At 52.6% G+C, this 23,736-nt stretch overlaps 1 protein-coding gene across 1 annotated transcript; it reads right to left on the reverse strand.

Moving 5' to 3' along the window:
* Nucleotides 1–1,974: 1,974 nt before the first annotated feature.
* Nucleotides 1,975–22,335, reverse strand: CBLC (Cbl proto-oncogene C). Its single transcript, XM_060186451.1, has 11 exons — nt 22,320–22,335; nt 20,010–20,466; nt 16,122–16,268; nt 15,400–15,556; nt 15,037–15,158; nt 12,198–12,335; nt 7,281–7,368; nt 5,096–5,227; nt 3,006–3,146; nt 2,447–2,521; nt 1,975–2,271 (listed from the first exon to the last, which is right to left on the reverse strand). Exons 1-11 carry the CDS (start codon nt 22,333–22,335, stop codon nt 2,125–2,127), a joined length of 1,620 nt encoding a protein of 539 aa, XP_060042434.1. The 3' UTR covers nt 1,975–2,124.
* Nucleotides 22,336–23,736: the final 1,401 nt, after the last annotated feature.

The following is a 23,736-nucleotide window of genomic DNA, read 5'->3' on the forward strand; positions in this document are numbered from 1 at the left end:
CTGGGGGACAGAGGACAGGATAGGAGGGGTGGGGAGATCTGGCTCGGGCCAAGCTGGGGTTTGAGGGGCCAGTTACAGCCCGCCGCCCTGGCGTTGTGTCCCCTTTGCTGGCCTCCCCCGGGAGCTGCTGAGTGCCTCCTAATGTTTCCATTTGCTCTTGGCCTCAGGTCCGGAGCTGTTTTTAGCTTCCCTGGCTGGTGTCACCACGAGCCTGAGCCCCCCCCCCCCCTTCCTGCTGGCTCTCTCTTTGCTGTGGTTGAGAGTCATGTTCCCGGACTTCCTGAGCTGTTTCTTTGATGGCCAGGCGGGTATTGATCGGAGCTGAGTGAGCTCAGATGCTCACAGAGCCGGTGGAGAAAATGCCACGGTTGGGCCCAGGGGCAGAAGAGAGCCAGGCTGGCGGGGAAAACAAGCAGGTTTTTTGGGGTGTCCTCAAGGACCCCTCAGACAAAGGCTTCTCCTATTTCAGGCTGTGTGACCGGGGGCAGGTGTCCTTACCTCTCTGAGCCTTTATTTTCCTTTGCTTCTGGAAAAGGAGGAGAAGGGGCATTTTCCATTTATTTTTAATTTAATTTTATCTATTTTGGATAGAGACAGAGAGAAATCAAAATGGAAGAGGGAGAGAGAGAGAGAGAGAGAGAAAGAGAGACACCTGCAGCCCTGCTTTACCACTTGTGAAGCTTCACTTCCTGCAGGAGGGGACTGGGGCCTTGAACCTGGGTCCTTGAGCATAGTAATATGTGCATTTTATCAAAGGTGCCACCTCCCAGGCCCTAGCACCTTCCATTTCACAGGGATGCTGATATGACTGTATTTAATTTACCCATCTGACACCACCACCTCCTCCTCCGTTTTGCCACAGGGGTTATCACTGGGGTATAACAGCGTCTACACAACTCCATTCCTGGTGGAGACCCCTCCAGCACCGTTCCACCACTGCTCATGAAGCTTCCCTCCTGCAGGAGGGGGCAGGGGAGGTTGAACCTGGGTCCTCACACACAGTAACAGGAGCTCTCTACTGGATGAACTATCTCTGGGACCCCAATGTCTACCTTCTCAAGCACTTACTAGCCTCAGGCTCCGTTCTAGTTTCTAGAGCTATTACAGAGATGAAGGAGAAATCCTGACCTTCAAAAGGTCCCTGATTAGTGGTGAAGACAACAGAAATGGTGGTTTTTGTTAAAAAAAAAAAGGATTCCCTACTACTCAGCTATTAAAAATGGTGATTTCACTTTCTTCACCCCTATCCTGCATGGAGCTTGAAGAAATCATGTGAAGAGAAATAAGTCAGAAAGAGAAGGATGAAGATGGGATGATCTCACTCACAGGCAGAAGTTGAAAAACAAGATCAGAAGGGAAAACACTAAGCAGAACTTGGACTGGAGTTGGTGCACTGCACCAAAGTCAAAGACTCTGGGGTGAGGGTGGGGGGAGGGTTCAGGTCCTGGAACATGATGGCAGAGGAGGACCTAGTGGGGGGTGTATTGTTTATTTATTTATTTATTTATTTATTTAAGAAAGGAAACATTAACAAAATCATAGATAGGATGGGGGAGTACAATTCCACACAATTCCCGCCACCCAATCTCCATATCCTATCCCCTCCCCAATAGCTTTCCCATTTTCTTTTTTTTTTTAAAGTTTTTATTTATTTATTTATTTATTTATTTATTTATTTGAAACATAGAAGGAGAGAGAAAGAGCTAGACATCACTCTGGTACATGTGCTGCCGGGGATTGAACTGAGGACCTCATGCTTGAGAGTCCACCTCCTGGACCACAGCTTTCCCATTTTCTATCCCTCTGGGAGTATGGACCCAGGGTCGTTGTGGGTTGCAGAATGTGGAAGATCTGGCTTCTGTAATTGCAGGGGTTGTATTTTTATGTGGAAGTGTTATACATTTACAAACTTGTATTTCACTGTCGACTGTAAACCATTGATCCTCCAATAAAGAAATTTAAAATAAATAAATAAATTCATCTCACATTAAGAAAAAAAAACAGATTCCCTTCTCCCTTCTTTCTCTGGTGATGTGCTAGAGACTGAATTTAGGGTCTCCTGTGTGAACTACATCCCTGACCCCAAAAGTATATTCTTTGTGGGGAAAGGACTAGGAAAATGCATCAGGCTGCTATTTTCTTTTTCTGTGTTTTGTTTTTCACTAAACTCTGCTCAACTCTGGCTGATGGTGTTGTCGGGGATTGAACCCGGGACCTCAGAGCCTCAGGCAGGAAAGTCTGTTGCAAAGGTCCAGGGGCAGGAAGGAGAGTCTGGAAGGCAGCGAAGGGGAGACAGAGAAGTAGAGGGGGTGGATGTGGATCCTGTACACTGTATCTTGGTACAGACAAGGGGCCCAGGGCTTGGCTTGCTGGAGCAACTCCCCCCAGACCAGGACCCTGAGCCCCAGTGAGGCTGAAGCCCCCCTCCACAGACAGCCCAGCTTACCACTCTCTGTGGGCCTTTAATCTGGGGCCGCCTGGGGGGCACTGGAGGGGGCAATGGAGGAGCTGAAGGAGTCACCTAGGGGAGACAAGGTGGGAGGAGTGCTTAGTGTACACTTTCTATTTCCAACATGTCCCCCAACTAGAGTCCCAGCACCCACATGCTAGTCTAGACAAGACAGAATGGGGTGCTGGGAAAGGAGGTTCAGCACCTTGGGGCACTGTATCATCACCAGCAGCAACCTCTTCATCACACCCAAGCCCTTCCTCCCTCAGACCCAGGGGTCCCCCAGCCCTTCCTCCATCAGACCCAGGGGTCCCCCAGACCCTCCTCCCTCAGACTGAGGGGTCCCCCAGTCCCTCCTCCCTCAGATCATGGTGTCTCCCAGCCCCTCCTCCCTCAGAACTTGGGGTCTCCCAGCCCCTCCGCCCTCAGACCCAGGGGACCCCAGCCCCTCCTCCCTCACACCCAGGGGACCCTGCCCCTCCTCCCTCACACCCAGGGGTCCCCCAGCCCCTCCTCCCTCAGACCCAGGCCCCCAGGTCCCTCCAGGTTTGCCCACCGGCTGCCACTCCTCCTCTCCGTCGTCCCCCAGCTCCCAGGCCCTCATCTTTGCTGGCGTCCTGGGCAGGTGGTGGATGCTGATGGTCTCATGGCCCTTGATCTGGCAGCGGCAGAATGGGCAGGTCTGGCTGTCGGAGAGCTGGGGGTGGGCAGCAAGGGGAGCTGAGAGTTCCCACAGGGACAAGGGGGGGGGCAGACAGAGGCACGGAGACTGAGAGAGCGAAGAGGACTGCGAGAAGCGGGAGGTGGGGACTGAGCCAGAGAGCACCAGCTGGGGTGACAGTGGGGGTGTCTGCTGGGGTCAGGCCTGTGGGGAGCGGTGCTGGGCACACCTCGGATGCTGGCGAAAGCCCCAATTCATCATGGCAAAGCCCACAAGGAACCCTCTTGTGGTTCTTTTTGAAAAATTTTATTTATTGGATAAGGAAATCAAGAGAGAAAGGGGAGATAGAGAGGGAGAGAGACAGAGAGACATCTGCAGCACTGCTTCACCACTCGCAAAGTTTCCCCCCTGTAGCTAGGGACCGGGGGCTTGAACCTGCATCCTTGCGCATTGCAGTACATGTGCTCAACCAGGTGCGCCACCACCCGGCCCCTCCTCTTGTGGTTCTGATCTAACCTGAAGATACACCCAGGACAGCCACCAACCGCAGGGGACAGAGTTCCAACGCACAGTCCTGGAGGCTCACACAGTGAGGCCGCAGGCAGAGAGACACACAGAGAGAAAGACAGAGACACAGAGAGGGGAAGAAACGAGACTCGGTCTTCATTAGGGGCCAAGGATGAGGTGCCTTCTGTTTTGTGGGTTCTATTTTTTTGTGCCTCCAGGGTTATTGCTGGAGCTCCATGCTGGCACTAGAATCCACTGTTACTGGAGGCCATTTTTTCCATTTTGTTGGCTAGACCAGAGAGAAGCTGAGAGGGGAGGGGCAGCTAGAGAGGGAGAGAGAAAGATAGACACCTGCAGACCTGCTTCTCCACTTGTGAAGAGTCCCCCTGCAGGTGGGGAGCTGGGGCTTGAACCTGGGCCCTTGTGCTTTATACTATGTGTGCTTAACCCAGCATGGTGCACCACTCTTTTGTTTTTTAGATAAGAGGGTGAGAAACAGGCCATGGCCGGTGCGCCACTATGTTCCATCGCTGGGGAGCCAGAGACAACCCGAACTGCCCCTGCGGCTACAGACAGACTATGACCCACATAGTCAATGACTGCCACCTCTCCAGATTCAAAGGAGGCCTCGAAACTTTACATCAGGCTCAACCTGACGCTGTTGACTGGCTACGGAAGAAGGGCAAACGCTAGAAGAAGTGGGTGAGAAACAGAGACACAGAGAGACATTGAAGCACAGCTCTGTCTCCCCCACCCACCCCACCCACCATGCAGGCGCTCCCATGTGGTGGCTGAGGGCTTGAACCCGGGTCCGCATTCTGGTAATGTGCGTGCTCTACCGGGTGAGCCCTCTCCCGGCCCCCATGAGTTCATTCTTTCTGGCTGAACTGTTTGCAGGGATTAGGGCGTGGGAAAAGGACAAGCAGGGTCACTTGAGGACAAGCGAGCAGCCCCCCTGCCCCCCCACGCTTTGGAAAGGGAGGGCCTCTCTGAGATGGGGCACCCTGGCTCCTCGGCAGACTGTTGGGCGGGCAGTGTCTGTGTGTCCAGCTGGCACTGTGTTTGTTCTAGATGCCCGTCTTCAATGGAAATAGAGTCAAATATTTACATCCCAGTGAAAACTCAATGGCAGGCACTTCCCTTACGGAGGACCCGGGCCCCCCTGCCCAAGGCCACTCTGGAGGGGTGTGTGTGTGGGGGGGATGTGTTCCAGGCCTCTGGCGCTGCCATCTGCCCCCTTTCTCCAGGGATGGGGTGGGCCAAGGCTCAAGAGAGGGGAAGGACACCAGCCCCAGGTCCCGCAGCCTGGAGGGAAAGGTGCTGGGGACACAGAAAGAGATGGAGCTGGCCACAGATGGAGCTGGTGGTTCCTAGGGCAGATTTTGTTGCTTTGGTGCCTCAGTTTCCCCACAGGGTGGAGAAGGCTTCTGTGAGTATCTGAAGAATTGTGTGTGTGGGGGGGGGAGGGGCACACCTACCTGCCAGGTAGCCAGGCAGTGGCTACAGAGCAAGTGTCCGCAGGGCTGGATTTTCACGTCCTTCTCACTCTCCACGCAGATCTTGCAGAGCTCGAACGTGGAGTTCATGGCCCAGTAGAGCTGCAGCTGCTCCTGGTGGGCCGGAAGGCAGGTCACTGAGGGTAGCTCAGCAGATAGAGCGCAGGACCTATATGTCTGAGGTCCCAGGTTCCATCCCCGGCACCACTAGAAGCCAGAGCCTCGAAGTGCTCAGGTGCAAGAATTCAATCAGGAGGCCGGAGGTTGGCATATCTGGTTAACTGGATATGTCACTGCACACAAAGATCTGGGTTCAAATCCCTGGTCCCCATCTGCAGGGGGGAAAGCTTCATGAGTGGTGAAGTAGTGCTGCAGGTGTCTCTCTGTCTCTGCCTCTTTTTTTTTCTTTTTCTTTTTCTTTTCTTTTCTTTTTTTTTTTTTTTTAAACCAGAGCACTCATCAGCTCTGGCTTATGGTGGTGCGGGAATGAATCTGGGACTCTGGAGCCTCAAGCATGCGAGTCTTTGCATAACCATTATGCTATCTATCCCTTGCCTCCCCTCTCTCTCTTTTTTTTTTATTGCCACCAGGATTACTGCTGGGGGTCAATGTTGGCCCTATGAATCCACTGTTCCCAATGTTTACTTTTTCCTTTTGAATTTTTATTAGATAGGACAGAGGGAAATGGAGAGAGGATGGGGAGACAGAGGGAGGGAGAGAAAGACAGACACGTGCAGACCTGCTTCATTGCTCATGAAGCAGACCTCCTGCAGGTGGGGATTGGGGGCTCGAACCCAAGTCCTGGTCTTGGTAATATGTGTGCTTAACCAAGTGCACCACTGCCTGGCCCCCTCTCAGTCTCTCTGTTTTTCTCTCTCTCTCTCTCTCTCTCTCTCTCTCACTCTTTCTCTCTTTGGTCTTCTTTATCTCTCAGTTTCTTTCAGTCTATATCAATAAGATAAAAATCAGGGAGTTGGGCGGTAGTGCAGCAGGTTAAGCGCACGTGACGCAAAGTGCAAGGACTAGCACAAGGATCCTGGTTTGAGCCCCCGGCTCCCCACCTGCAGGGGAGTCACTTCACAGGCGGTGAAGCAGGTCTGCAGGTGTCTGTGTTTCTCTCCTCCTCTCTGTCTTCCCTCCTCTCTCCATTTCTCTCTGTCCTATCCAACAACAATGACATCAACAATAGTAACTACAACAATAAAACAACAAGGGCAACAAAAGGGAATAAATAAATAAATATCAAAAAGTAAATAAATATAGAGCCAGGTGGTGCAACTGCTTAAGTGCACATGTTCCCATACAGAAAGACTGGGTTTGAGTCTCTGCTCCCCATCGCTCTCCTTCTCTTTCTCCTGTTCCCTCTTTTTTTAAAAAAATTTTTAAAAAATATTTATTTATTTATTCCCTTTTGTTGCCCTTGTTGTTTTATTGTTGTAGTTATTATTGTTGTTGGATAGGACAGAGAGAAATGGAGAGAGGAGGGGAAGACAGAGAGGGGGAGAGAAAGACAGACACCTGCAGACCTGCTTCACCGCCTGTGAAGCGACTCCCCTGCAGGTGGGGAGCCGGGGTTCGAACCAGGATCCTTACGCCGGTCCTTGTGCTTTGCGCCACCTGCGCTTAACCCGCTGAGCTACCGCCCGACTCCTTCCCTCTTTTTTTTTTAGCACTGTTTTTTTTTAGTTTTTTTAAAAGATATTTATTTCCTTTTGTTACCCTTGTTATTTTATTGTTGTAGTGATTGTTATTGTTGGTGTCATAAGATTTTATTTACTTATTAATGAGAAAGATTGGAGGAGAGAGAAAGAACCAGACATCACTCTGGTGGTACATGTATGTGCTGCCAGGGGTTGAACTCAGGACCTGCTGCTTAAGAGTCCAATGCTTTATCCACTGTGCCACCTCCTAGACCACCTCCCCTTCTCTCTTGATTTCTTCTTGACTCTATCCAATAAATAAATAAAACATTTAAAAAACTCAAAACATAACACCACAAAAACTTGAAAATATTAATCTAATCTCTGCCAGACTGTCCAGGGGAGGGAGTGGGGCTCAGAAAGGTCAAGTGATTCACCCAAGGACACACAGCCATGAAGCAAGCACACAACCCAGGGCTGGGATGAGGGTGAGGGGGCCATGAGGGGCATGGAGGGCGGGGCCTCACCTGCGACACGTGGACAAGCTGGTGTGGCTCCGAATGGCAGAGCTCGGACAGGTCAGGGTTGTGGTTCCTTCCGTCTGGATAGAGGTAACTGGGGGTGGGGTGGGTGGGTGTGGAGAGAGCCACGGGGGGCATCAGAGATTCCCCACTTCAGGCTAATAAGTATTGCCCCCCACCCCCTCCAAGTCCATGGGGTACATTCCCTCTTTTTCAATCCTAGACTCTCCAGGGCAGGGTGATATCTGCACCCAACACCGTTAGACCTCTGTGGAAGGGACATGTCTCCCTTAAGCCCCTCAGAAAGGCTATATCCTCCTCAGATCCCAGGGTGGGGGCTCCCCAGGCCCCACGGAGTGACCGACACCGGAGACATGACGGGATGAGCGAGGCCCAGAACCAGATCCAAACCCAGGTGCTGCCAGAACCTTGGGGCTGAGGCTTAGGGGACAGAGAGACTCAGACTGCCAGAGTGGCCAGATCCTATGTCCTACCTATCTGTCCCCCTGTCATCCATTTATAATCCACCCATCCAGTCTGTGTCCACTTATGCATCTGTCTGTCATCTATCTGTCATTCTATCTACTTTCCCACCTACCCACCCATCATCCAACCAGTCACCTACCTACCTATGTATCCATCCATCCATTCATCCATCCATCCATCCATCCATCCATCCATCCATCCATCCATCCACCTATCCATCTATCCCTCCATCCACCTACCCATCCATACATCCATCCCACTCTCTCTCCCTTCCTCTATCATTCATCTCCTATCTGTCTGCTATCTATCTGTCAATCATTCATCATCTATCTCCTACCTATCTATGCATCCATCATCCATCATCCATCAATTCACCCACCCACCTGCCCACCTATCTCTTATCTACCCACCCACCACTCATCTATCATCTATCTATCCATTTACTATCATCTGTCATCATTTACCTATCTATTCTCCCACCACCTATCATCAATCAATCAATCTATCTTCTACCTATTATTCACCTGTCACCTACCTCTCACCTATTTATCCATCTGTCATTCATCTATCTATCCATCCATGTATAATCCATTCATTAATCCATCACCTATCATCTACTATCTCCTATCAATCATGTATCTTTTTAAAAATATTTTTAAAATATTTTATTTATTTATTTATTTCCTTTTGTTGCCCTTGTTGTTTTATTGTTGTAGTTATTGTTATTGTTGTTGTCATTGTTGTATAGGACAGAGAGAAATGGAGAGAGGAGGGGAAGACAGAGAGGGGGAGAGAAAGATAGACACCTGCAGACCTGCTTCACCACCTGTGAAGCGACTCCCCTGCAGGTGGGGAGCTGGGGGCTTGAACCAGGATCCTTACACCGGTCCTTGGGCTTTGCGCCATGTGCGCTCAACCCGCTGCGCTACCGCCCAGCTCCCCTATCATGTATCTTTTAAAAATATATATATTTTTTATTTTAGTGAGGAATATACAGAGAAAGACACAGAAAGACCAGAGCCCTGCTCAGCTCTGGCTGATGGTGGTGCTGGGGATTGAAGTTAGGACCTCAGAGACTCAGGTGTGAAAGTCTTTTGCAGAACCATTATGCTGTCTCCCCAGCCCTCGATCATCTATCTATCATCCACCCTCCACCTGCCCCTCATCCATCCATCCATCTATCTATCTATCTATCTATCTATCTATCTATCTATCTATCTATCTAATCTATCCATCTATCCACCCGTGTGTCTCTCTCTCTCTGGGTTGCAGACCCCTCCTGGACCATCTCCTCACTCTCTTCAGGATGGTGAGCCAGAAAAGCTACCACAGTGAAGGGCTGGGGGGACACAGATGCAGGACTGCAGGCAAGGTCTGAGCACCGGGGTCTGGGGGAGCTGTAGGGGCCACTCTCGCCTTCACCTGCCAGATCCTATCTGCAGACCTGTAGCTCAAGGTCTATGAAGCTGTCCATACTCATTCTAACTCTGGAATCCTTGCTCCCAGAACTTGGATGTACCAGTGGGTGAAGCAGACCCTAGCTGCCTGGCTTCAAACCTCAGCTCCTGTGGTCTGGGAGTTTGTGCAGTGGATAAGGCACTGAACTCTCAAGCATGAGGTCCTGAGTTTGATCCCTGGCATCACATATGTCAGAGTGATACTCTGGTTCTCTTTTTCTCTCCCCTCCTCCTACCCCTCTCATTAATAAACAAGATCTTTAAAAAAATCTACCCCCATTAGCTCAGGGATTGTGTAACTTGGGCAGGCAGCACTGTGCCTCAGTTTCCCTTAGTTGTCAAGAGGGACATAAAGGCAGGGCTGAGGAGACAGCATAATGGTTATGCAAAAGCCTTTCATGCCTGAGGCTCTGATGTCCCAGGTTCAGTCCCCAGCATCACCATAAACAAGAGCTGAGCAGTGTGCTGGTGTCTGTTTCTCCTTATCATTTATTTATTTATTTATTTATTTATTCCCTTTTTGTTGCCCTTATTGTTTTATTGTTGTAGTTGTTATTGATGTCGTTATTGTTGGATAGGACAGAGAGAAATGGAGAGAGGAGGGGAAGACAGAGAGGGGGAGAGAAAGATAGACACCTGCAGACCTGCTTCACCGCCTGTGAAGCGACTCCCCTGCAGGTGGGGAGCTGGGGGCTTGAACCAGGATCCTTATGCCGGTCCTTGCGCTTTGCGCCACGTGCGCTTAACCCGCTGCGCTACTGCCCGACTCCCTCTCCTTATCTTTGCCTTGTGTCTACTTTTTCTCATTAAAATAAAATAAATATTTTAAATAAAGGCATGAACACGTATATAGATATCTCTACGCGTACACTGCCACAGATCCTCATTCTTCGTGGGTTTCCATATTTCGAAAATTTACCTAATTGCTGAAGTTAGCCTGCAACCCCAAATCAATGCTGGCAGCACTTTGGGACCTTGTTTTGGTCACACATGTGACCACAAACATCCCAGTGGCTGGGCAGGCAGCTCCCAGCTTGGCCTGGGTTCAGCCTAGAGCACAAACGAGCATCCCTTCTGCATTCTCTCCTGTTCTGCGTGGTCTGGGCTTGGTGCCTTCCCTGGGTGGCTTCTGCTGTTTTAAATGACAGCCCCTCACCCTGTCCAGCTATCTAGAAGGTGGTGCAGTGGGTAAAGGGTTGGACTCTCCCACATTAAGTCCAGAGTTCAATCCCTGGCATCACATGAGCTCCAGTGGTGCTCTGGATCTCTCTCTCACTAAATAAATACATAAACAGACAGTGTTTATTAGGTTCAATCCCCTGCACCACCATAAACCAGAGCTGATCAGTGTTCTAGTAATAAAATAAAATAAAATAGCAGTGTTTATTAAGTAAGATGCCTTTAGGGCTGAGGAGACAGCATAATGGTGATTCAAAAGACTTTCATGTCTGAGACTCTGAGGTTCCAGGTTCAACCCCCTGTAACACCACAAGCCAGAGTGAGCATTGCTGTGTGGTTAAAGTATTGGCTTTACAAGCATGTGACCCTGAGTTTGATCCCCAGCACTACATATGCCAGAGTGCTGGCTCTCTGATCCCTCTCCCTCAGCCCACTTATCATTTGTGAAATAAAGTGCACCATAAAAAAAGAAGGCTTTGTGGGGGCCAGGTGGTGGCGCATCTGGTTAAGCGCTCACATTACAGTGCTCAAGGACCCAGGTTCAGGGAGTCGGGCGGTAGCGCAGTGGGTTAAGCACACGTGGCGCAAAGTGCAAGGACCAGCATAAGGATCCTGGTTCAAGCCCCTGGCTCCCCACCTTCAGCGGAGTCGTTTCACAGGTGGTGAAACAGGTCTGCAGGTGTCTGTCTGTCTCTCCCCCTCTCTGTCTTCACCTCCTCTCTCCATTTTTCTCTGTCCTAGCCAAGAACAACAACATCAATAATAACTATAACAATAAAATAACAAGGGAAACAAAAGGGAATAAATAAATAATTATTAAAAAAAAAAGGACCCAGGTTCAAGCCCCTGGTCCCCACCTGCAGAGGGAAAGGCTGCAGGGCTGCAGGTGTCTGTCTCTCTCCCTCTCTGTCTCCAGCTCCCCTCTCAATTTCTCTCTGTCTCTATCCAATTATAAATAAATAAATAATGAATTAAAAGGAAAAAAAGAAGAAGGCTTTGTTTAAAGAAAGGTCCAGGGTTAGCTGAGCTGGTCCAACCTACTCAGCTGTAAAAAAATGGTGACTTCACCGTTTTCAGCCGATCTTGGATGGACCTTGAAAAAATCATGTTGAGTGAAATAAGTCAGAAACTGAAGGATGAATATGGGATGATCTCACTCTCAGGCCGAAGTTGAAAAACAAGACCAGAAAAGAAAACACAAGTCGAACCTGAAATGGAATTGGCGTATTGCACCAAAGTAAAAGACTCTGGGATGGGTGGGTGGGTGGGGAGAATACAGGTCCATGAAAGATGATGAATGACATAGTGGGGGTTGTATTGTTAAATGGGAATCTGGGGAATGTTATGCATATACAAACTATTGTATCTACTGTTGAATGTAAAACATTAATTCCCCAATAAAGAAATAAATTATTTAAAAAAAAAAAAAAGAAAGGTCCAGGGTGAGGACCCCACCTCTCCCAGGCAACTTCAGAAAGCGGGGCCCTGGGTGGCCAGGCTGACAGGCTGGCCTGGCCCTTTGCTCAGTCCTCTGGAACAATCTAGGTTCTGAAACAGCCGGTGGATCTAGAGAAGCCAAAGCTGCCAGTGTGATTCCTGGAAGAGCAGTTCTGGGTTTCTGAGAGCCGCTGCTCCCTCACCAGGAGGGATCCTGGGCTGCCACCTGCTGGAGCCCAGCGGTACTGCCCGTTTCTGTTCACCTCTGCTTCCCCAGCCTTGGCCTTCAGACACGATTGAGCTTTTGAGCAGTGCTCAACATGCACACCCTTCCACCCTGGCCCCTGCCCGCTTGGGGACTCACAAGCCTTCCTTCTGTCCCTCCAGGAGCGCCTGCAACAGGGGCTTGTTGGTGGGGATGGTCTGCAGGATGCTGCCGTCTGGGCTCACGTGACCGATGGCCCACCGGCCCAGGTGGGTGCAGCTAGGCCGGAAGATGTAGCTGGAGGGAGAGGGGCGGTCACTGCTGACCCTCTGGGGATATCCCAGCTCCCCACACTGTTGGGGGCCATAAACTCTCTTCTTTTGTTTCACTACTTCAGGCTGGGGTGTGTGTGTGTGCGTGTGTGTGTGTGTGTGTGTGTGTGTGTGTGTGTGTGTGTGTGGCGGAGGTGGGGTGGTGAGTTGGGGGTTGGGGGTAGGAGATTGAGAGCTGCCAGGAAGATAGTCAAATGGCTAAAGCGCCAGATTTGCAGGCATAGGATCCTGAGTTCAATCCCTGGCATTGTAAGTGCCAGAGTGATGCTCTGATTCTATTGTAAACAGACAGACAGACAGACACCTACCACAGAAAGATGAGAAAGTGCACCCAAGGGAATTGGGCGGAAGCGCAGCCGGTTAAGTGCACGTAGCGCCAAGTGCAAGGACCGGCATAAGGATCCTGGTCCAGTCCCTGGCTCCCCACCTGCAGGGGCTGCCCACTTCACAGGCGGTGAAGCAGGTCTGCAGGTGTCTGTCTTTCTCTCCCCCTCTCTGTCTTCCCCTCCTCTCTCCATTTCTCTCTGTCCTATCCAACAACAACAACATCAGTAACAACAACAATAACTACAACAATAAAATAACAAGGGCAACAAAAGGGTATAAATACGGGCTAAGCGCAGGTGGCGCAAAGCACAAGGACCGGCATAAGGATCTCGGTTCGAACCCCGGCTCCCCACCTGCAGGGGAATCGCTTCACAGGCGGTGAAGCAGGTCTGCAGGTGTCTATCTTTCTCTCCTCCTCTCTGTCTTCCCCTCCCTCTCTCCATTTCTCTCTGTCCTATCCAACAACAACAACAATAATAACTACAACAATAAAACAACAAGGGCAATAAAAGGAATAAATAAATAAAATAAATATAAAAAAAATTAAAAAAAAAGGGTATAAATAAATAAATATTTTTTTAATTATGAAAAAAAAGTGCACCCATGTAACAACTAGCTTGGAAATCATTAGTAAAAAAGAAAAGAGAGAAAGAGAGAGAGAGAGAGAGAGAGAGAGAGAGAAAACCCATAGCACTGAAGCTTCCCCCAGTTCTGTGGATGGGGCCAGGCTCAAACCTGGGTTGTATGCCTGAGAGTAGCACCACCATCTTACCAATCTTCCCCTCCCCCCCTTTTAAAAATATTTATTTATTTATTCCCTTTTGTTGCCCTTGTTTTATTGTTGTAGTTGTTGATGTCGTTGTTGTTGGATAGGACAGAGAGAAATGGAGAGAGGAGGGGAAGACAAAGAGGGGGAGAGAAAGACAGACACCTGCAGACCTGCTTCACCGCCTGTGAAGCGACTCCCCTGCAGGTGGGGAGCTGGGGGCTCGAACCAGGGTCCTTACACCTCCCCCCCTTTTAAAAGATTTATTGAGAGAGATGGAAGTCTGGGGAGACAGCATAATGGTTGTGCAAAAGACTTTTCATGTTGAGGATCCTAGGTCCCAGGTTCAATCCCCAGCACCACCATAAGCCAGAGCTGAGCACTGCTCTGGTCTCTGTCTGTCTTTCTCTCTCATGAAAATAAAAATAAAATATGTAAAGAGAGAGAAAGATGGGAGGAGAGCAAAAGAGAACCAGGGGGCCAGGTGGTGGCGCACTTGGCTAAGTGCACATAGTACTAAGTGCAAGGCCCCATGCAGGATCCGGGTTCGAGCCCCAGCTCTGCAACAAGAGATACTTCACAAGTGGTGAAGCAGGTCTGCAGGTGTCTATTTTTCTCCACCCACCCATCTTCCTCTCTAATCTTAATTTCTCTCTGTCCTATCCCACAAAATGAAAAAATAACAGCCACCAGGAGCAGTGGATTTGTAGTGCCAGCACCGAGCCTCAGCGATAACTCTGGAGGCAAAATAAATAAATAAATAAATAAATACGAGAGAGAGAGAGACAGAGACAGAGAGTGAGAGAGAGAGACAGACAGACAGACATTGCATCACTCTGGCACATACACTGCTGGGAGTGAACTTGAACCCTCATGCTTGAGAATTCAATGGTTTATCTATTGCACCACCTTCCCAGGTCACCCTTTCATTATTTTAAAAAAAGATTTCTTTGTTTTATAAGAGGAATAGAGAGGGAGTCGGGTGGTAGCACAGCGGGTTAAGTGCAAAAAGCACAAAGCGCAAAGACTGGCACAAAGTGCAAAGACCGGCGTAAGGATCCCGGTTCGAGCCCCCAGCTCCCCACCTTCAGGGGAGTCGTTTCACAGGCGGTGAAGCAGGTCTGCAGGTGTCTGTATTTCTCTCCCCCTCTCTGTCTTCCCCTCCTCTCTCCATTTCTCTCTGTCCTATCCAACAACGATGACATCAATAACAATAATAACTACAACAATAAAACAAGGGCAACAAAAAGGGAATTAATTAAAAAATAATAATAAAGAGGAAGAGAGACCAGAGCTCTGCTTAGCTCTGGCACAAGGTGGTTTTAGGCATCAAACCTGGGGTGTCCTGGGGCTTCAGGCACGCAAGTCCTGCGCTCTAATAGGCTGAGGTGTCTCCTCAGCTCCGACTTGTCCCTTTAGCTGGTGGATAGGAGCCAGGAGCCCCAGAACAAGAGGCAGGGAGAGAGGGGGCACCCAGCCACCCCTCAGGCCCCGCTCCCTCAGACCCTGCCACCACCACCCCCACACAAAGACCCCCATCCCCACCCCCCACCCCACCCTCAAGAGCCCCTACCTTCCTGGCTTGTCCTTATAGGCCTGCAGCCGCCCTCGGACCTCGTCGTAGGTGAGAAAGGCCATGTAGCCAGGGTGGTTGACCGCTAGCAGCTCCCAGTTCTTGAGGAGCGTGGGCCATGGCTGGGGTGGGGGGGCAGCGTGAAGGGGGGGGGACTCAGGGGCGCACCACACCCTGGAGCTAGAGTCTCACTACCCCTGCTGGGCCTCGGCGGTCTCCCTTATAGGAGAAGAGGGCCTTCTTCCTCAGGACTCTAGGTCCCCCATCCCCTTCTCCCTCACACCCAGGGATCCTCCAGTCTCTTGTCCCTCACACCTAGAGGCCCCCTCAGTCCCTCCTCCGCCACACCCAGGGTTCTCTGACCTCAAAAAGCCTGGTAAAGATGTCAAACTCGAAGACCGACACGTAGCCGCTGCAAGTGAGGTCGATGGTGGCGCGCAGGACCAGGGCCGTGGGGCCTGAATCCACGGGGTGGCAGATGCACAGGAGGGACTCAAACTCCCCCCAGGGCACGATGCACCTGGAAGGGACAGGGGGGCATGAGCTGAGGCCTCTGGGGGTCTGGGAAAAGAACAGCTGGTGGGGGTGACTGGGTGCCTGGACCCCTGGGTGTGAGGGAGGAGGGGGTGGGGGACCCCTGGGTTCTGGTGGAGGAGGGGACTGGGGGGGACCCTGATATGAGAGAGGAAGGGCTGGGGGACCCCTGCGTCTGAGGGAGGAGGGACTGGGGGACCCCTGGGTATGAGGGAGGAGGGGCTGGGGGACCCCTGGGTCTGAGGGAGGAGGGGCTGGGGACCCCTGGGCCTGAGGGAGGAGGGACTGGGGGACCCCTGGGTGTGAGGGAGGAGGGGATGGGGGATCCCTGGTCTGAGGGAGGAGGGACTAGAGGACCCCTGGGTCTGTGGGAGGAGGGGCTGGGGTCCCCTGAGTGTGAGGAAGGAGGGGATGGGGGACCCCCGGGTCTGAGGGAGGAAGGGCTGGGGGACCCCTGGGTGTGAGGGAGAATGGGCTGGGGGTCTCTGGGTCTGAGGGCCTAGATTGCAGGACCCCTGGCTGTGAGGGAGGCGGGGCTGGGTGCGACTCACCGAGGCCCGCAGTGCTCCCTCCAGAAGGTGTGGGCTGGGGTCTTGGTCAGTCGGTATGTTTGTCCGCAGTAGTGGCCGGCCGGGAAGAGCGCACTGAGCTCCGCGTGCATGTGGCTGAAGATCAGGGCCAGCTTGGACAGCTGTCGCCTGTGGGGGTGGACACTGAGGGTCTGCTGGACCTTGGAACGTGCTCTGTCACCTGGGCCCTCTGCCTGGAGTTTCCACCCGGAGCTGCCTCCCTCTGGGAACCCCTGAAAGGGAGGGGCCCCTTCTTCCCCTGTCGCCCCCTAGCAGACAGGTCCCTGTCTCTGAAGCCACCGGGTCAGTGGGACAAGCCCTGCCTGAATGGCTGTGAGGACAAATGAGACTCAGAGTGTTGAGGGGACAGTGTTTGGGTCTTGACACCCAGCTCTGAGTTGGGAAAACTTCCTGTCCTCCAGACTCAGTTTCCCAACTGTGAAATGGATATTATTAGGACATGGCAAGCACAGCTCCTTTCTCATGGGGGAGCGGTGAGGATTCTTTAAAAAAAAATGTTTTAGAGTCAGGTGGTGACGCACCAGGTTAGGCATAGACAGTACTATGTGCAAGGACCCAGGTTCAAGCCCCCACTTCCCATCTGCAAGGGGGGGGAGTTTCAAAAGTGGTGAAGCAGGTCTGCAGGTGTCTGTCTTTCTCAGTCTCTATTTCCCTCTTCTCTCTCAATTTCTCTCTGTCCTATTGAAAAAAAAAAGGAAAAAGTGGCCTTCAGGAACAGTGGATTTGTAGTGCTGGCACTGAGCCCCAATGATAACTTGGAGGCAGGAAAAAATAAAAATAAACAGGTTTTTGAGTTAAAACAAATGTAAGGTGGATAAAGCACTAAGCTCTCAAGCATGAGGTCCCGAGTTCAATCCCCAACAGCACATGTGCCTGAATGATAATTCTGGTTCTCTCTCTCTCCCCCTTTTATCTGTCATATGAATAAATAAATCTTAAAACAACAACAGGAGGCCGGGTGGTAGTATACCGGGTTAAGTGCACATTGTGCAACAAGGACTAGAGCAAGGATCCCAGTTCGAACCCCCGGCTCTCCACTTGCAAGGGGGTCGCTTCACAGGTGGTGAAGCAGGTCTGCAGGTGTCTATCTTCCTCTCCCCCTCTCTGTCTTCCCCTCCTCTCAATTTCTCTCCATTCTATCCAACAACAACAGCAACAACAATGGAAAAAAGATGGCTGCCAGGAGTAGTGGATTCGAGGGTTCGAGGTCCAGAAATAACCTTGGAGGCAAAAACAAACAAAAAACAACAAAAGTCTAGTGGCCCTGCTGTGGTACACCTAGTTGGGCTCACATATTACCATGCACAAGGACTCAGGTTCAAATCCCTGGTCCCCACCTGTTCTGGGGAGGAAGAATGGCACAAGAGGAGGGGAGTTGGGGGGGGGCCAGGGCATGGTTCTGGCATAGTCCATGGCAGAGATTGAATTCAGGACCTCATTAATTCATTCTTTAAAAATTTTTTAAAAATATTTATTTATTTATTTTCCCTTTTGTTATCCTTTTTTTTTTTTTTATTGTTGTTGTTATTGATGCTGTAGTTGTTAGATAGGGCAGAGAGAAATGGAGAGAGGAGGGGAAGACAGAGGGGGAGAGAAAGACAGACACCTGCAGACCTGCTTCACCGCCTGTGAAGCGACTCCCCTGCAGGTGGGGAGCCAGGGGTTCAAACCCGGATCCTTATGGGTCCTTGTGCTTTGCACCACGTGCGTTTAACCTGCTGCTACTGCCTGACTCCCCACATTTTCAGTTAATCATCTATCTTTTTCATTTCTGAATTATGATAAAAAAATTGGGGGTGGGTTGCCAGGGATTGAACTCAGGGTCTCAAACATGTAAAGCATGCAGGGATCATGAGGCATCCCATCCTGTCCTGGCCCATACCTCATGCAAGTGTATTTTCATGTGGCTGGGGGAGGAGGGGGTGGGGGACCCCTGGGTCTGTGGGAGGAGAGTTGGGGACCCCTGGTCTGAGTGGGAGGGGGCGGGGGACCCCTGAGTCTGGGGGAGAAGGGGCTGGGGGACCCCCGGTCTGAGGGGGGAGGGGTGGAGGACCCCTGGGTTTGTGGGAGGAGAGTTGGGGAACCCCTGATCTGAGGGAGGAAGGGATGGGGGTCCCCTTGGTCTGAGGGAGGAGAGTTGGGGGACCCCTGGTCTGAGGAGGGGGTGGAGGACACCTCAGTCTGAGGAGGGGGTGGAGGACCCCTGGTCTGAGTGGGAGGGGTGAGTGACCCCTGAGTCTGGGGGAGAAGGGGCTGGGAGACCCCTGGTCTGAGGGGGCAGGGGGTGGGGGTCCCCTGGTCTGGAGAGGAGGGGGTGGGGGACCCCTGGGTCTGATGGAGGAGCGGCTGGGGACCCCTGGTCTGAGGAAGAAGAGCTGCGGGGACCCCCTCGGTCTGAGGAGGGGGCGGGGGTCCCTGTTCTGAGGGAGGAGGGGAGGGGGCGGGGACCCCTGAGTCTGGGGAAGAAGGGGCTGGGGGATCCCCGGTCTGATGGAGGAAGGGCTGGGGGACCCCTCAGTTTGAGGGGGGAGAGGATAGGGGGTCCCCTGTGTCTGAGGGAGGAGGAGCTGGGGGACCCCTCGGTCTGGAGGGGCTGGGGATCCCCAGTCTGAGGGGGAGATGCGGGCACCCGGGTCTGAGGGGGAGGGTGCGGGACACCCCGGCCTGAGGGGGAGATGCGGGCACCCCGGTCTGAGGGAGAGGGTGCAGGACACCCCGGTCTGAGGGTGAGATGCGGGACCCCCGGTCTGAGGGGGAGATGCGGGACCCCCGGTCTGAGGGGGAGATGCGGGACCCCCGGTCTGAGGGGGAGGGTGCGGGACCCCCGGTCTGAGGGGGAGATGCGGGACACCCCGTCTGAGGGGGAGGGTGCGGGACACCCCGGCCTGAGGGGGATGGTGCGGGACACCCCGGTCTGAGGGAGAGGGTGCGGGACCCCCGGTCTAAGGGGGAGGGTGCGGGACACCCCGGTCTGAGGGTGAGATGCGGGACCCCCGGTCTGAGGGGGAGGGTGCGGGACACCCCGGTCTGGGGGGAGATGCGGGACACCCCGGTCTGAGGGGGAGGGTGCGTGACACCCCGGTCTGAGGGGGAGATGCGGGACACCCCGTCTGAGGGGGAGGGTGCGGGACACCCCGGTCTGAGGGGGAGATGCGGGCACCCCGGTCTGAGGAGGAGGGTGAGGGACCCCCGGTCTGAGGGGGAGATGCGGACACTCCGGCCTGAGGGGAAGGGTGCGGGACACCCCGGTCTGAGGGTGAGATGCGGGACCCCCGGTCTGAGGGGGAGATGCGGGACCCCGGGTCTGAGGGTGAGATGCGGGACCCCCGGTCTGAGGGGGAGATGCGGGACCCCCGGTCTGAGGGGGAGATGCGGGACCCCCGGTCTGAGGGGGAGGGTGCGGGACACCCCGGCCTGAGGGGGAGGGTGCGGGACACCCCGGTCTGAGGGAGAGGGTGCGGGACCCCCGGTCTAAGGGGGAGGGTGCGGGACACCCCGGTCTGAGGGTGAGATGCGGGACCCCCGGTCTGAGGGGGAGGGTGCGGGACACCCCGGTCTGGGGGTGAGATGCGGGACCCCCGGTCTGAGGAGGAGGGTGAGGGACCCCCGGTCTGAGGGGGAGATGCGGACACCCCGGCCTGAGGGGAAGGGTGCGGGACACCCCGGTCTGAGGGTGAGATGCGGGACCCCCGGTCTGAGGGGGAGATGCGGGACCCCCGGTCTGAGGGGGAGGGTGCGGGACACCCCGGTCTGGGGGGAGAGGCGGGCCGGGTCTCAGAAGCAGCGGCTGGGGTGGGGTCCGGCCCCGGGTCCCGGCTGGGCTGCTGCTCCGGCCCGGCCGCCGCTCACCTGAGGCGCGAGCCCTCCGGGAAGAGCTCGGGGTCGGCCGCCGTCCGTCGTCCGGGAGGCGGCAGCAGCGCGGACAGCTGCCCGGCCTTGGCCTCCAGGTTGGCCAGGTAGACGGCGAGGAAGTCGCGGGCGCCCCCCGGGGCCTCCGGGCCGCCCGGCCCGCGCCGCGCCCGCGCCACTTCCCGCAGCAGCTGCCGCACGCGGGGCAGCAGGTCCCGCAGCGACGGGGGGCTGCCGGCCAGCCGGGGGTCCCCGCACTGCTCCTCCAGGCGCCGCAGCAGCTTCTCGGCGCGGCTCAGGGCGCGGGGCTCCCCCGCGGCTGCCATGGGTCCCGGGGGCTCCGCGGGCACCGGGCTGGGCCTCTGGCTTCCGTGCGAGGCCCGGGCCCCTTGGGGTGGGGTTGGAGGCTGGGTGGCGCCGGGGACACACCGAGGGCGAGGGCGGGGAGCTGGGACTCCTGGTGGCGACGTGGGATCAAAGGTCAGAGAGCGGAGGTAGCCGGGGGCAAAGGTCAAGGAGCTGGTGCCCCCTGTGTCTCCGGGGTCCCCCCCCCCCCCCCGGCCTCAGGGGCCTGGGCCCCGATGCATTTCAGAGGTTGTGACACCCCGGTGTCCCAGGGTGGAGATGGGAAGGCTTGGCAGAGGAGAATTGGGGCTGCGGTCAGAGAGGCAGCGCCGAGGTTTGTGCAACAGACTCGCGTGCCCGAAGCACCAGAGGCCCCACTAGAAACCAAGTGAAGCGGGGCCAGAGGAAGAAATCCGGAGGGCAGGGCGCTGGCGGTGGCACAGCGGCCTGAGGGGCTGAGTGCATGTGGCGCAAAGCACAGGGGGGCTCTTCACCTGCAGGGGAGTCGCTTCCCAGGCGGTGAAGCAGGTCTGCAGGTGTCTGTCTTTCTCTCCCCCTCTGCCGTCCCTTCCTCTCTCTATTTTGCTCTGTCCTATCTCACGACAATAGCTATGACAACAATAACTACCACAAGCACAACAGCAAAGGCAACAAAAATGGGAAAAATAGTCTCCAGGAGCAGTGGTGCAGGTACTGAGCCCCAGCAATAACCCTGGAGGCAAAAAAAAAAAAAAGAAAGAAAGAAGGGAGGGAGGGAGGGAGGAGTCAACTGGGAAAACAGTTCAACTGGTAAAGCATTGGACCTTCGTGGCTGAAGATGTAGGTTCAGTCCCTGGTGCGGTATGTACCAGAGTAGTCCTCTGACTTCTCTCTCCTTTCTGTCTCACTCTTTCGTGTGTAATAAGTAAAAAAATAAATTTTTAAAAGGAAGGAAGGAAAAAAAGAAGAAAATAAAGAAAAAAGAAATAAAAGTAAAGAAATCTGGGACTGGAGTGAGATAACATGGTTATGCAAATAGACTCATGCCTGAGGCTCTGAGGTCTCAGGTTCAGTCCCCCACCACCAGAGGCCAGAGCTGAGCAGTGCTCTGGTAGAAAGAAAAAAAGAAAAAAAGAAAAAAAAAATAAGGAGGTAAAGAAAATAAATATGGGCCCCACCTACAGGGAGGACGCTTCACAGGCAGTAGAGCAGGGCTGCAGGTATTTCTATCTCAAAAAAATTTTTTTAAAAGAAGAGAAAAGAAAGGAAAAGAAAATAAAAAACAAGGGGAACAAAAGGGAATAAATAAATAAACATTAAAAAAAAGAAAAGAAAAGAAAGGAAAGGCAATCTGGTGGTCCAGTGATAAAGCTTTGGACTCTCAAGCATGAGGTCCTGAGTTGGATCCCCCGCAGTACATGTGCCAGAGTGATGTCTGGTTCTTTCTCTCTCTTCCTATCTTTCTCATTAATAAATAAATAAAATCTTTTTAAAAAAAAGGAAGGAAAGAAGGAAGGAAGGAAGGAAAAGAAAGAAACAGAAAGGAAGAAAGAATGAAAGAAAGAACGAAAGAAAGGAGAAAGAAAGAAGAAAGAAAGGAGAAAGAAAGAAAGAAAGAAGAAAGAGAGGAAGAAAGAAAGAAGAAAGAACGAAAGGAGAAAGAAAGAAAGAAAGAAAGAAAGAAAGAAAGAAAGAAAGAAAGAAAGAAAGAAAGAAAGAAAGAAAGAAAGAAAGAAAGAAAGAAAGAAAGAAAGAGAAAAAAGCAGGCAATCTGGGGCCTAGGTAAGGTAGGACTGAGGGAGCTTGGCTTGTGGTAAAAGGGAGGGGTCTGTTGTCTGGGGGCGTGGTCTATGATAGGGGGCGTGGCCTGCGGCGGCCGGAACTTTCAGCTGCCGAGGGGCGTGGCCACCAGGGGGCACTGTGAGCCGGTCGCCCCGCCCCGCCCCGGGAGATCAGGGCAAATTTTGATAGCAAGTGCACACATACCTGGAGAATTGTGCATCAGGGAATGTGAGCGCTTGTCGCATTAACCGAACGCTCGCTATCAGTCCTTAGGTGGTGTCATACTTTCCATTTTCTTACTGAACTCTCAGAAACCCCTTTGAGGTGGGAAGAGGAGTGGGGGAGAGGATGCGAGATAAGCCTTCCATTCTACCAACTCCTGCTGAGGGCTTCCCTGTCCCCCATGGCCCCACGCCCCATTTCTTAGAAACTGAGAATCCAAAGCAATAAGGGCAACAAAAGGGAAAAAATAAATAAATATTAAAACATTTTTTTAAAAAGAAACTGAGAATCCTTAACTTCTGGAATCTTCGATGCTGCCTATGGGACTAAGCAGAGGCTGAGTCTGACTGACTCTCAGCTCCAGGGGGCCTCAGTTTACTCTCATCGGTGTAGAGAGGGAGGTGGGGATAACAAAATGGCTATGCAAAGAGGCTCTCATGCCTGAGGCTCTGTGGTCCCAGGTTCAGTCCCCCAGCAGCACCAGAAGCCAGAGCTGAGCAGTGCTCTGGGAAGAAAACAAACACAATGAACCCACTGGTGCTGCCCCAAGGAGTAGCAGAAGGACTAGAGCTTTAGGCTTGAAACTTTGAGACCCTGACTTCCATTCCCACATTGCATATGCTCCTGGTTTACTCTTTCTCATTGATAAGTAAATATATATTTAATAATAATAATAAACCACTAGCCAGGCAAACTTTTAAAAAGTTTATTTATTTATTTATTTATTTTAGATATTTATTTCCTTTTGTTGTCCTTGTTGCTTTTGCTGTTGTAGTTCTTCTTATTGTTGTTGATGTCATTGTTGGATAGGACAGAGAGAAATGGAGAGAGGAGGGGAAGACAGAGATGGGGGAGAGAAAGACAGACACCTGCAGACCTGCTTCACCGCCTGTGACGCGACTCCCCTGCAGGTGGGGAGCCAGGGGCTCAAACCAGGATCCTTAGCCGGTCCTTGCGCTTTGCGCCACCTGTGCTTAACTCGTTGTGCTACGGCCTGATTCCCACAAACTTTTTTTTTTCCACCATGCTAAGTGTTGGCAAGGAGCTGATGATGCAAGTGCAAATGCGTGAGTTGTTGGAGAGCCTATCACTGGCTCCCTCCTCACAACCGTGGCTTAGGAACACTTTTGCTTCTGTGGATACATCAAGAAACTGGAAGAGAAAGTTCCACTGGGTATTACTTTCCCCAAGGATAAGGGTTGGCCCTGTTTCCTACTTCCTCCTCCTCTTCTTCACCTTTCCCTTCAATCTCTTCTCCCTCTCATCCTTTTTAAAAAAACACTCTTTTAAAATATTTATTTAGGATAGAGACAGAAATTGAGAGGGAAGGGAGAGAGAGAGAGAGACACCTGCAGTACTGTTTCACAGGTGGTAAATCTTTCCCTGCAGGTGGGGAGGG

The sequence above is a fragment of the Erinaceus europaeus genome, chromosome 2 (genome assembly GCF_950295315.1).
Source record: "Erinaceus europaeus chromosome 2, mEriEur2.1, whole genome shotgun sequence".
In the NCBI taxonomy this organism is placed as follows: domain Eukaryota; kingdom Metazoa; phylum Chordata; class Mammalia; order Eulipotyphla; family Erinaceidae; genus Erinaceus; species Erinaceus europaeus.

Excerpts from the sequence above, each read along its gene's own strand:
- CBLC (XM_060186451.1), bottom strand. Across the intron at positions 16,269-20,009 it reads CCGGAGGGCTCGCGCCTCAG|GCGACAGCTGTCCAAGCTGG; the intron begins GTGAGCGGCGGC and ends CCACCCCCACAG. Across the intron at positions 3,147-5,095 it reads ACTGCCTGGCTACCTGGCAG|CTCTCCGACAGCCAGACCTG; the intron begins GTAGGTGTGCCC and ends GCCCACCCCCAG.